At 40.4% G+C, this 12,976-nt stretch overlaps 1 protein-coding gene across 1 annotated transcript in view; it reads right to left on the minus strand.

The window, feature by feature from the left end:
* Window positions 1–12,976, minus strand: part of RARB (retinoic acid receptor beta) — a 501,245-nt gene that overhangs the window by 11,641 nt on the left and 476,628 nt on the right. The window contains 1 exon segment of the mRNA XM_043540918.1: window positions 7,865–8,041. Coding sequence (XP_043396853.1) covers window positions 7,865–8,041 — 177 coding nt within the window.

The following is a 12,976-nucleotide window of genomic DNA, read 5'->3' on the forward strand; positions in this document are numbered from 1 at the left end:
ACATCAAAGTATTAAGAATTTGGGCTGAGGGGATGTGTGTGTCAGAATTAAATATATTTTTCTTTGAATTAGAATATGCTCTCAAAATTCCTTTTTAATCAATGATCAAAAGAGGCAAATATAACTGGTAGCAACATGAACAATTCTGATTAATTCATGGTACTTCTACCACTTTGTACCCACAAATGCCCTCCAGCGTAAATGTTCTTGTTTAAGACAGTGTTGGTAGGTCAGATGTCCTGAATCTTTACAGAAGAATGGGTACTAGCCCAATGTATATTTCAGGATTATTAGCAGATTTTAACAAACTACATACTTATATTGCCAATAAGTAAAGGTGGGCAAAGCATCTCTTCCACTTTCATTCCCCATGAATTTATAATACCATGTTTTGCACTTTAGGGACCCCACAGTTTCCTGCAGCTTATTTGTCAATGATTTGTTTTCTTAAGTCATTTTTTAAAAATTATAATAAAAGAAGAGATAAAATGAACTGCTAAAGGAGCAAGAATCTCGATACACTTTAACCCAATGGACTGTAGAGAAAACAAACATCTATCGCTTAGCAGAGCATGCTGTTTGTTGTGAACAACGTGATTTGCTTTGCTTCTTCTATCATGGAACTCAGAGCTGGAGAACCCTGTCCAAGTTGTCTGGTGTACTCCTCTGCTGGTGCTATTTGGGAACACCGAGCCTCCTTCTATAAAACCTCTAAGGGTGTAACTCCTTCGCTATGAGAACCACAGCGACAACAGTGGTATCCCAATATGACAGTAGCCAATGCTGGTCAGATTTCCAACTTTCTGACTGGCAATTCTTGGATTTCAGTTCTTTTTAATTTGAAGTTGCAAGATAATTTGCAAAATTAAGCCATAGCCCAAGTGTAGAGACCTTTATGCTAGTACCATTCACGCCCCCACCCCCATTCTTCCTCAATAATGCATACGGGTGGGACTCACAGTGGGGTTAAATGACACAGTGCTAAAAATACCTGAACACTGTCTACATTACAGCTTCCATCATAGGTGCCAGGGAGCCACCCCAGTAGAGCATTATGCACCCAATTTTTGCAGAATGGCATGGCCATGGAGATGCCTTTGTCAGCAGTGCTGTTGACCATGTGACAGAGAAGGAGCACTAAAACACTGGCACAGCAGAAGCTTGGATGTCTCTCTTCTGCAGTGCACCTGAACTTGACTGGAGCAATCAGTTCCCAGATTTCTTTCAAGTGTCTCCTCCCACACCACCTTATGATTAAATCATGGGACAGGTCATCTAAAACATTCTGAACTGTGTGGTACTTGTACCCTTCATGCAGAACAGAAAAACACAATGGCCTTACATAATCATTACTAAGCCCTTTCTTAAGCAAACTCCTTGTCAAGTAAATATCAAGTTTAGATTCATTGCAGAACACACGGGGAATATCAGTACATTGAAGAGCAACAGATACACTGATATTTTTGTTTTAAGCTGAACCACTGTCTAGAAACATCCTCCCCTAACGTCTTTAATATTGTTTAGATTCCGGAGTGCAGCCAAGTGTTTTAATTGTCACACTGCAGTGAAATGCCACTTGCAGCCATAAATAAAGTTCTTATGCAAAGGATTAAAGCATCCTTTGTTTTAAGGAATATTTTTATCTTCAAATATCTGGATTCCTCATGAAGGAAGAACAAATAGCAAAAAAACATGTTACACAAAAGGAAAAGGAACACATTCAGAAAGCTAAATTTACAAAGCTCTCACTGCTGTTAAGCAGTCTCTTTTAAACAGATTTATAAAGGCAGTCTTGACTTTCTTTCAATAATATTGTTTTCACTTTTTTTAACCGGTTTGATAGACAGTTCGAATTCCTGGAAACAGAAGCCACAGCAGGTGCTCTTGCAAAAATCCAGCAGTGGCATGTCCAAATAATTGTCAGTTTGCACCTATTATTTTGCACACAAGAATGCCTTCTTAGTGTCACTGCATGGGTTTTACAACACGCAAAATAAGAATGATAATTTTAGGGATTAGAGCTGAGAAATTCTTACTTCTTGTACCAAAGGAATGAAGACAGATTGAACTTTCCTTCTCACCTACAGACAACAATAGATAGAACTATGAAGTGACAGTAATCTCTCCATTTTTAAGGCTGTGACCAATTTTTCAACAAACCTTTTCTCTACTAACTTTGCCAACATTAAACCAATTTGTGTGGAATTTTTCTGTTCATTTGTGGAAAAGCAGAGAGGAAATCCAGACATGGCGACTTGTAAAATAAGAAGCAGTCACTTCCGCAAAGATTTCTGAATTCTTTTTATTTTTAGTAGCATTTTATCTCTACAAGTCTTGGCTTCAGATTTGGCTTAAATTATGACATTCTCAGTGAGGACAGATGCTTCTAACTGTTCTCCAAAGCTTGGCATTATTCACTATAATTTTTCTGAGTTTAAAAGAATTCCACAGCCCACACTGGATGGATTTTATGAAGTTCATAGCCACAGTCAAACTGCCAGGGTATAAAGGATTTTAAGAGTTCACAGTGGTAGTTAGTTACCATATAAAGTCCACAAGGCTGATAATTTATAAACTCTAAAGGAACCCTGGGCAGAACTCACGTTATCAGGGCTGAACTAAGGCAAACTGGGACCGTAGGCATGTAAAAAAAAAAATGTGGGTCCCTGACCTCCACAGCTCCACTGCTAGTGGCACCACCTATATGTGCTACTTGGGCAGGAGTCTCCACAGGGAATGGACCACAGCAGCCCCACAGGGTATACTGCTCTCGGGCTGGTGGTGAGAGTCCCACAGGGGCCCAACTGCTTGGCTGGTGGCTATGGTAGGGCAACCTAAAGAGTGGCAGCAGGCCAGGGAGGGAGAAAATCAGAGTCTAGCTGTGGTCCCCTTCTTCCTGGTCAATCCAACATGGAGGCAGCAGTGGCAGCAAGGTGATGGACTAGGAAACCCCTTTTCCCTGGGGTACCCAAAGAATAACAGGAGGTCCCAGCCTGCCTCAAAACAAGAATCAGTGGAGTGCCAGGGAAGAGGAAGTCCCCAGCCCACAGGAAGAGGATGAGCAACCGCAGGACAGTGCGGCTTGTGAGCCTACAGCTTCTAATCTCCTCCTGCCTAGTGACCCAAAGCTGAGAAGTGGCAGCATCCCCTACTCGCCAGGACAGGGTGGGGGATGAATTTCCATTGTGGAGAGAGGTGGCCACACATGGCAATCCTGCACTCCTGAAAGTTCCACAGAACTGAAGGGCATGTTTCCAGGGCCAAGCATCCTTCTGGCCCTGCAGTTAAAAAGCTCTGCAGGCTTCCCAGATCTAGTGTGTCCCAGTATCCATGGCTCTTGAGGCCTGCAGGGTATATATACCCTGCCTGTAGAACCAGAGAGCAGCCGGACAAACACTCCTGCAGAGTTCACCAACTTTCTAGGTGCAGAGTTTAGTAAATGGCAGAAACTTCAAGGAAACTTCCATATGCCCAGGCAGCACATCCTTGTCTGTTCAGAGGTGGAGCTGCCTGGGAAGGACCCCCTGGCTCATAACTAGTGTGTGTAGCCACACACGTAATTATTTGCACTTACATGAGGTTGTGTCAGCATGTGAGAATATACGGGGCAATACTGTTCTGTTTTCCCATAAAATAAGTTTTTCAGAGGCTGGTGGCAGGAGAAGTTGAACAAGTTCACCTCAGACTGGGGAATCCAGTGCCACAAATCAGGCTCTTCCTCCCTCCTTCCCCTGGGAGGGCACACCACCATTGATGCAGGAAAAAACACACCATATCCTGCTGAACTGAATGTAGAAGGAAGACTGGCGTGTTTAGGACAGGCTGCTCCAGACACGAGACTATCCTGGAGTCAGTCAGTCTAGCTGTATAGAGAGGAGCAAAAAACAGCCCATTCACCAGGCTGGGGAAACGTCATGCAGAAAGTTGTGAGGATATGTTTTTCATCTGTTTAGTCTGTGGAAGCAGTGGGGAATCCAAGAAGTGATACACGAAAGACAGAAAGATGTGGCAGGGAGTAAGAGACTGAATGAGATGCACACTGCCCACACATAAATAACAACAGATTCGACACTCCTTAATAGGGAGGTGAGAATAGAGACCCATCGCAGAGGAAGAGGGAAGTCACCAGGAGCACAAGTGAAGAAGAGGAAAAAAGTCATGGTCCCAGGACAGAGAGCTGGTGGAACCCCAACCGAGAGAGGGGGGTGGAGAAAGAGGAGAATCCGCCAAAAGCAACTGGGAAAGAGCACCTGGGAAGGTAAGAGAAGAGCCAGGAAACATTCAAATCACAGAAGCCCCAGGAAGAGACCAAGTGGATGGTCCATAGTGTCAAAAGCAGTAGCAAAGTGGAGGAATACAATTATGGAGGAGTGGCTTCCAGACATGAGGAGGAGATTACATCAATCACAACACCTGAAATTCTTACCGGATCTGAGTTTGTGTTGAGCACCCTACAAAACCTTTATTGTTTTAGCTGACCAGATTAGCGTGTATATTTCAACACTATATGTCCCCCCATTAGAATGCAGGTCTATTCCAGCTGTGAAAACATGCCCATGTCCACATTAGACAAGTAACAGTAGACACCATTTGCTGAGTTCCCAAGGCAGAAACAAAAATGGTGTCATGAGAGGAATTGACACATCAGGCATGCCCTCCAGCTGCCTTCAGCATGCACCATTCCCTTAGGCCACCAGCAAGATTCATTTCCCCTGTTCACAAAACAAGGAAAGAAATAGCTGTGAGTGTGTATGTGGTATGTGTGTGTGGGAGCAATACATGTGTGGCGCATATTCAGTGTGTGTGCATTATGATCTCAGCAATATGCACGTACAGGCACTGCGTGGTGTGTACATGTAAGTGCAATGTTCATGTAGTACGTGTGGTATGTATGCATCATGCATATGTATGTGCAGCATTTGTGTATAGAGTGTGCATTCTGTGTACAAATGTAAAACCAAATAAAGGGTTTGAAATACATCCTTATAATTATGGGAAATAGACTACTGTAGGAAAAAAACATGCATTATTAATACACTGCTAAAATGACTGACATTTAACTTAAATAAAAATATGTAATTGCATTCCTATTCAGATTAGATACAGGTAGCGCAGGTTTAGTTAATGTGCTGGGCATTTCACAGACAGAAGATGTGCCACATGATTCTGTGGTTGTTATGGTAATTGTCTTTTTCTTCTTTTTAAGCAGCACATAAAATAGTCACATAAAACCTGCATAAATGTCAAAAGAAAAAGTTATGTCTCTCCACTATATAGAAGCTTGAGCTTATTTTTGATAAATTTCAGGTTTTTTTGCCTTTATTGGTAATTTAAGTTTTTTGCTGTAACTCACGTGCAGTTTTGTTGCTTTCCCTTTTTGAGAGGAGCAGAGGAAAGGTGGGCAGATAATGAGGAGGGACGTGCTTTGATAAACTTTTGAAGTATGGCTTGAAGGTTGCCATATTTTCTGTGATATGGTGCATCACTTTCTCAAGAATCAGTCTTTGCTATGTACTTGCTGAGTTAAACATCAATCATTTTGCTATTACTAAGATAAAGACCACTTATATTTTTGTGAAATCTATCAAATAAATTTTCACTCAGCCACTTTGACCATAAGCTAGGAGTATTTGAAAATTTAAGATAAAGCACCAGCTACAAAGTCTACACCTCACAATTTTTAAAATTTTAATAACCTACAGAAACCTAAGGAATATGTGCAACTAGTATAGCCATTAGAGAGAGACACAAAATAGAGAGAGAGCATATCCTCAAAGCTAAGATAGCATTCAATGCTGAGGCAGAGTTAACATTTGGATTTTAACCAATCAGAATTACAGCTGATGAGCATTCCTATGGAACGAGAGGCCCCAAATAGAAGGGAGGCATCTTAAGAGCTAAGGTTCAGGGGTGAAAAATTAAGATACGTATACTCTCCCCATACCGTTCTGCAGCAATATATTAACCATTTGTCACTTCAACTTCACAATTATAAATCAATTCTCTACCCATAACTCAGGCAGAATACGCTTGAGACATGTCATACTTTATAAATTACTGTATGCCTTCTGGTGTAAGAAGAACTTAGCTGGGTCTTATCATAACAGTGCTAACAACGACAGGCATGCAGTTGGGAATAAATGGTTCTGCCTTGTGGAGAGACCACACACAATAACGACGAGACAGTCCAGTATGAATGAAAGCCTATAAGCAAGGGGCCAATGAGAGGTGAATCTTGGAAACTGTAGGGAAACCTCAACTTTCCCTTTTTTATGAGCCAGAGAATAATCTCTCTCCCTCTCTCTCTCTGTTTCTCCCATATATCAATGTCACCTAGAAGAGATCCTTCAAAACGGCTTTTGACAAAACAAGAAGAAAAGGTCAGAGCAGTTAATATTCCCCTCAATATGATTTCATTTGAAGTTGTGCATTTGTTAGGGATTCCATGATTAATTACTTTAACTGAAAATTCTCTAAGATAAACTCCTGGTTGAGGCCAAACAAAATACATACAGTATAGCCATCCAACAGAAGGCTTTTCAGGCCCATGGAGGCATTGCATACACTTTGGGGTTTACTAAAGACAAGAATAGTTCTGCTTATCAGAAAACCAGCTGAGAAGATCATTATTTTTCCCCAAAACACATTTTGTTCTTGTCGCAATTTCAGTTTTATTATAAATTACTATAGTGAATAATAATAGTTCATTTGCATTTACAGAGCACCCTTCATCTGAAGATCTCTGATCTCTCTGCAGAAAAATAATTCATCCTCACTGTACTCTGTTGAAGAACATTAGGTCAGTGTTGTTACCCCCGTTTGCCAGATGGGGAAACTGAGGCCAAGGGAAGTTAAGTGACTTGCCCGAACAGACAAAGTGAAAATCATTGCAGAGTCAGGAGTCAAACCCCAAAGTTCTATTGGTCCAGTTCCCAGCTCTTGAGTACACTCCCTCACATTTGATTTTAAAATTAAACTTGGCATTTTGCTAAAATTTAATGGTGTTAATTTGAAAGTACTTCTCTATAGTGAATTTTAGCACTACCAGAAGTTTTCTGTATTGACATATGGTGCATTTAAGGGTTGGCTCTGCACCTGCTTCCACCTTTAGGTTCAGCAGATTCCATCATGACAACTTGGGAAAATCCTGATCTAAAGATTTATCATAGAATCATGGACCTTAAGGTCAGAAGGGACCATTATGATCGTCTAGTCTGACCTCCTGCACAACGCAGGCCACAGAATCTCACCCACCCACTCCTGTAACAAACCCCTAACCTATGTCTGAGCTCCTGAAGTCCTCTAATCGTGGTTTATTCATTGTACTCTTTTATCACATCCATGGCATCAGAGGTACAAGCCATCCCAAGGCTATTATATAGTGAACTGTCTTTCTAGGCATCCCCTACGTAGACCCATAAGTGTAGTGTTCATAATGAAACCTCAGTTTCACATTAACAACGGGGGAGGGGGAGGAACAAACTGTTTTCACCACAATTTAAACACATTCAAGTAGATACATAGGGCCAAATTCTGCTCTTCATGCAGCCAGGCTAAAATCAACAGAGCCTGAGGACAGATTCCAGGCTTTGAAAGGGTAACCTTTATTTTCCCTTCTCTTCTCTCACGTTATCCATTGCCACGTTACTGGTGACGAAGGTTTCTAAAAGGGTAAGATCATTCTAAGTAATATATCTGTATGGATGCACTAATGTCTGCTCTCTAACTATCCTATTGATTCATTTGCACCAGTAGAATTGTCACAAAACCTGGTTCTATCTCACTAACGACTTCTGTCTGCAACACAGCGCAGTATAAAATACATCTGTAACGCAACAACAGATTGTAAGGTACAGATACATACCAAGATGTCCAGGCAGGCTGCTTTAAGCAGAGTGATCTGATCTGCAATGGTCAAACTTGTAAAGCCAGGCAATCGTTTTGCAAATTCCACTATTTTAATAATGCACTTTGTAGCAAGTTCACTGAATTTGTCCCAAAGCCCAAGGTCCAGTCGAACCCGATGGTCTGCGCTAGAGTTCTGGAAAGAAGAGAAGGCATCATAAATAAGCAATCTCCTGTTCAGTGAAGAGACTGATTTGCTAGTAAAATAATAACTCAGTATTTCTGCTAGAAGCGCTTTCTATTAGCGTTCCAGGCATTTTCTGAAAAGTTTGCTGTTGTGATGCTGCTGTTTTTAAACTTGGATTAGTCTCCTAAAAATTCTTTGAATGTTTCTGTTACTTATGATTACAGAGGCCATCTGTACACAGAATACAAATGACCTTAAACATTTCCAAATGCCACTATCATCATTCTTCCCTGTCATTATATAATGAGTGCATTGAGACAGACAATTTACATTTGAACCCCTGAAAATAAAATGAACAGCGGATCTTGAATATTGGCTCCTCATCTGGAAAAAGCAGCAAAATATTTTGGAACATGGTTTCACATTCTTAAGGTCTTAGAAAATTGGTTCTACTTAATTTATCTCTCTGTGGCTCTATGAAGGTTTTACAGCTCTCTCAAAATACTGTCCCTCATGAATTGAAGGGTCATTCTTTACATAATGCTACAACTCTCCCTCTGACTATGAAAGCACTATGCACAATGTTGAAGGTAGTACATTCATTTGAGAGTACAGAGTTCAGCATTTTACATCATGTTTGCCTATCAAACTTCGGGTATTATGAAGACATTCTAAAAAGACATATTCCCTCACTAGTTGTGCCTATATATGAACACACAGATGTACTTTGGATTAAGATGCCTCCTTGCAAGATCCATGTTGAAGTGATGGAGTTTATGTTTTCACAATTTTAAAAGGAGGTTAAAATCCAAATCTGTGTTGGAGTGGAGAATCAAGTCTGTAACATTTACATGAATCCATACCTCTAATAGTTATCTCTATGTTTAAATGTGCTCTCTTTTTAAAAAGACAGAAACAATACCCCATCATTTCTATTTACAATCTATCCTGCAGAGCTATTAAAATCAACTTGATTTTTTAATGACACAAGAGAAGACAAGAGGAAACGTCTCTATAACTCTAAACATAAAGAATTCCCTTCAAAATGGACCAAAACTAATGGGTTAAAAGTCACTGTAATGCCCTTTGAAATATTTCTTGCAGCTACTGAGTATGCAGCCTTCAGATTTATTTTATTTCATCCTCAAGGACCTTGGTGAAATACAGTACATCGGGGGAAAAATAAGATCAAGATGTGCAGTCATTCAGGCTGTAATTAAATTTAATAAGCAGTTTATCCAGTTCATAGAAAGATGGCATAGGACAGAGCTACACAAAGCAGATCCTAAAGCAGGAAATCATTTTACAATAGGGTATCCAGCTGGAAAAAAAGATGTTGCATGAAACCAGCAAATGTGAACAAAGTCTTCATCAGTATCAGATAAGGTTATTTTATCATGCTACACTTCCGGCAAAGGGAATTTTGACATGTCGTCTATTAAAAATAATGCATTGCAGTCTTCACAAGATGTAAATCTAACTCCCCCTTATGCAAACTGAAGAGAAGAGGCAGTTAATAAAACACAATAATCTGGTGTTTAATTATACTAGTTGCCAGATTCACAGGCATTGGATCTAAAATTGCGAATGCATTATTTTCCAAATGCTGCAAACAGAAAGCCTTTTAACATTTTATTTGGTAATGAACACAGTGATAAGTCTCATTGAAAACAGCTATGTTTTTAGCAGCAGTCCTGCATAAAATTGATTCTGCATCATCAATGTAGAGGCTGAACAATAAAACACAGGGTTAATAAAATGCCTCTTGGAAATAGAAACTGATTAGCAATGCTTGGGGATCTTCTCTATCCACGCTATGAAAAAAACTTCAAACATGAGCAGTTTTGCAGAAGCATGTTTTTTGGGTGCCTTTTCCAAGAGCAGTACATGCATAAGTTTAAGGACTGTGCTTCCTGTAATCCCATTCTAGTGAACATATGGCAGAACCATACTTAATGCTCACTAGTGACATCTTTATCAGTGGCAAAGTCCAACCATGCTATGAAATCCAATTAAATAGTCATTTTTGCCCCATAAGTTGATCCCGTTTTTTCAGTTCATTTTTATTCTCCATTGCAATCCGCTCTATCTCCACATAACAATACAGAACAATGTATTCAGGAAAATATGCACCCCGTACTGGAATCACTACTGTCTTTAAAATCCACTTTACAAATGGAACAAGGCTCATAGGTACCACTATGGTTTAATCAAGGACCCTGGCTATCCTTCCTTAGCAAAAGCAGCAATGCACTAATTCTAATGCAACTGTGGTGATCAAGGAATTCAGCACATACCTTTGCTGAATGCCAGTGTCATGATATATTAATATATTATCTCTGTAACAGTACAGAACAGTTGTCATGTAACTTTAAAGTAGAACAGCTACAAAGAACAAAATACCCGAAGGATACCTATTTGTACGCTCTCAGCTAGCAAAGCGCTGTTTGGGACAACCCGAAGCAGGGTCCACAGAGTATTTTCTGTTTAATTTCTCCCTCTATCTTGAGGCTGGATGCAACACAGCTGTAGACTTACAAATAATATCAGTCTCAAGGGATAAGAAGCATAGTTACACTCAATTATATTATGAAGTATGACATCGCTACAGAAATTACTAATGCACTTTCTCTTAGCTGGATGACAGTAATAAAACAGATCTATTTATGATGGACTTTTGAAATCCATTATCTTTAAACTGCTTGCTGATTCTCATCATAAAAAGAGCTACACTTGCCCAGCAAATGTACCTGCTAATTCAAATGACCTGGGGAATTTAATATGAGAGAATTATTCTTCAATTATTGTAAGTAGACTCTTTTTTCTTCTTGTTGTAACTGTTAGCAATGGGGACACCTTATAGAAAGGATGGATATAAAATTGTCTAAAACTTATTTTTCACAAAACACAAACAATTTTTAAAAGGGGAAAATATATTTCCTCGAGGACAGAACACCTAGTATAAAAAGTCTTGGGTTCCTAAATAAACTGCTCCTTGCAGAGCTCAAGAATAAATAAGAATATTCTGATACTTGCACTCCAAATGCTTAGATAGATTTCCTAGGGTTGCATCCCTCTGCAGTGCTTTTTTGGTCTTAGCCATTTTGCCTCTTTGTTTTCTGTTGTTACAGATTCTAGAGCCTTTTGCTCTCGTTAGAAACAAAAATACCAAAATCGGTGTCAAACACAATGCTACTAAAAATGTAAAAGAATTCTACTGATGGAGCAGAGTTTCCTCTTTCAAGAGGTCCAGGCCAGTAAGCTCACGAGGTCTGAGCAGTTCTACACTTTATTTCAATACGTTAATTAAACATCTCTAGGGTTGCTGTTGTTTTTTAAATTGTGAAGCAGTTTACAGAACCAATCCACCCACTGCACTTGGTAGCAAAACGGTCTTTCACAAGATGTCTAGATTCACTGTTCTACTAAATGATAAATAAGGCCCGCAATTAAAGCATGACTAGGTAATCATCTGGCTGCAATATATTGTTACCATCAATTAAGTGGAGTAAAAAACTTTATGCACTTCTAGCTTTCTTTGGCCTCATAACTTTTCAAACGATGGTTTATTTCTAATTTCTTAGCACTTCTCTGATTTCCATATTTCAATTTCATGTGGCTCATAAAGGACAGCTTATTGTATTACCAAACCCTGCAAATTGATTAATCAACATGGCATGAGCAGCGTACAAATTTTAACCAATTTACAACTCTTCCATTTCTCCCTTCCATCCCAGTAAGGTAAGAACTTTTTTAATCTTTAGCATTAGAAAACTACTAAGCTAAAGAAGTGAGATTGCATTTTGTTCAGAACAGTGATGTTTGTGATCATTCTTATCCCCAAGTTCTATAATCAGGGGCAAGCAGCTGTGAAAGCCCAAACCCAGTGCTTATGGGTCTAACCGTTAAGATATAGGCAGGGGCATGACATAGTAATGATGAGTTAATAAAACAGATTCCCATCTAAAACGCTAAGCTGATAACCAGAGCGTAGTCAGACCAGTGATTTAAACAGTCTACAATTCAGATATAGGGGTGAAGCTGTCTGTGAACCTGAAGACAGTAGTGGTATTAAAGTGGTATTCAATCAGTTTTTATGTATCTATGGCTCAGAGCCTGTGAACGTTTTCCTGCAGTTGCAGGGCCATAAGATCCTGGTTAAGCCAAAATAGCACTCTTGAGGTGGGGGAGTGTAAATAAACAAGACTCTTATTTAATCCAAGCACCATAAACTAGCAGAGCTGCTAGCCACATTCTCTTCATTCAGCCCGGCGTTAGACTTGCTGGGGCCCAGGGCCTAAAGCCGAAGCCCAAGTCCCGTCTCACGGGGCGGAAGCTGAAGCCAGGTGGCAGTACTCTGGGTCGGGCTTGTGCTTTCTGCCCTGGGCCCCAGCGAGTCTAATACCGGCCCTGCTGAAGCCTGAGCTCCACCGCATGGAGCTGAAGCCAAAGCCCGAGCAACGTAGCTTTTTTTGCGGGGCCCACCGTGGCGGGGGGGTTGTGCTGTAATTTTTGTTGTCAGAAAGGGTCACAGTGCAACGACATTTGAGAACCGCTGAGCTAAACAGTCAGTGAATGCCATAAGCATTACAAAACCAGGCAAACAGGGGTTGGTCCTCTGACTCCATATCAGCAACCACTTGACTCGGCCTCCCATGAGGAACGATCAAATCAAGTCTCTAAGTCAAACTAGGTCCAGCTTCACTGGGTTACTCAGCTCAGGGAGGGACTCCCAGCTACGGCTCTGAGATCCCTGCTGGCATTCAACCCCGCTGTCTGACTCAGTGGCGGCTCCTGCTCGGAGACACCACTGGAGTTGGATGCGGTAGGAGCAGCATTACAGGCAGCACTGAATGAGCAATATTCTAAGATACGGCATCTCTATTTATATTGTTCCAAGAACAAAAAAAATAATATAATTCTACCTTAGCATCCAACTTACAA

The sequence above is a fragment of the Chelonia mydas genome, chromosome 2 (genome assembly GCF_015237465.2).
Source record: "Chelonia mydas isolate rCheMyd1 chromosome 2, rCheMyd1.pri.v2, whole genome shotgun sequence".
Lineage (NCBI taxonomy): Eukaryota > Metazoa > Chordata > Testudines > Cheloniidae > Chelonia > Chelonia mydas.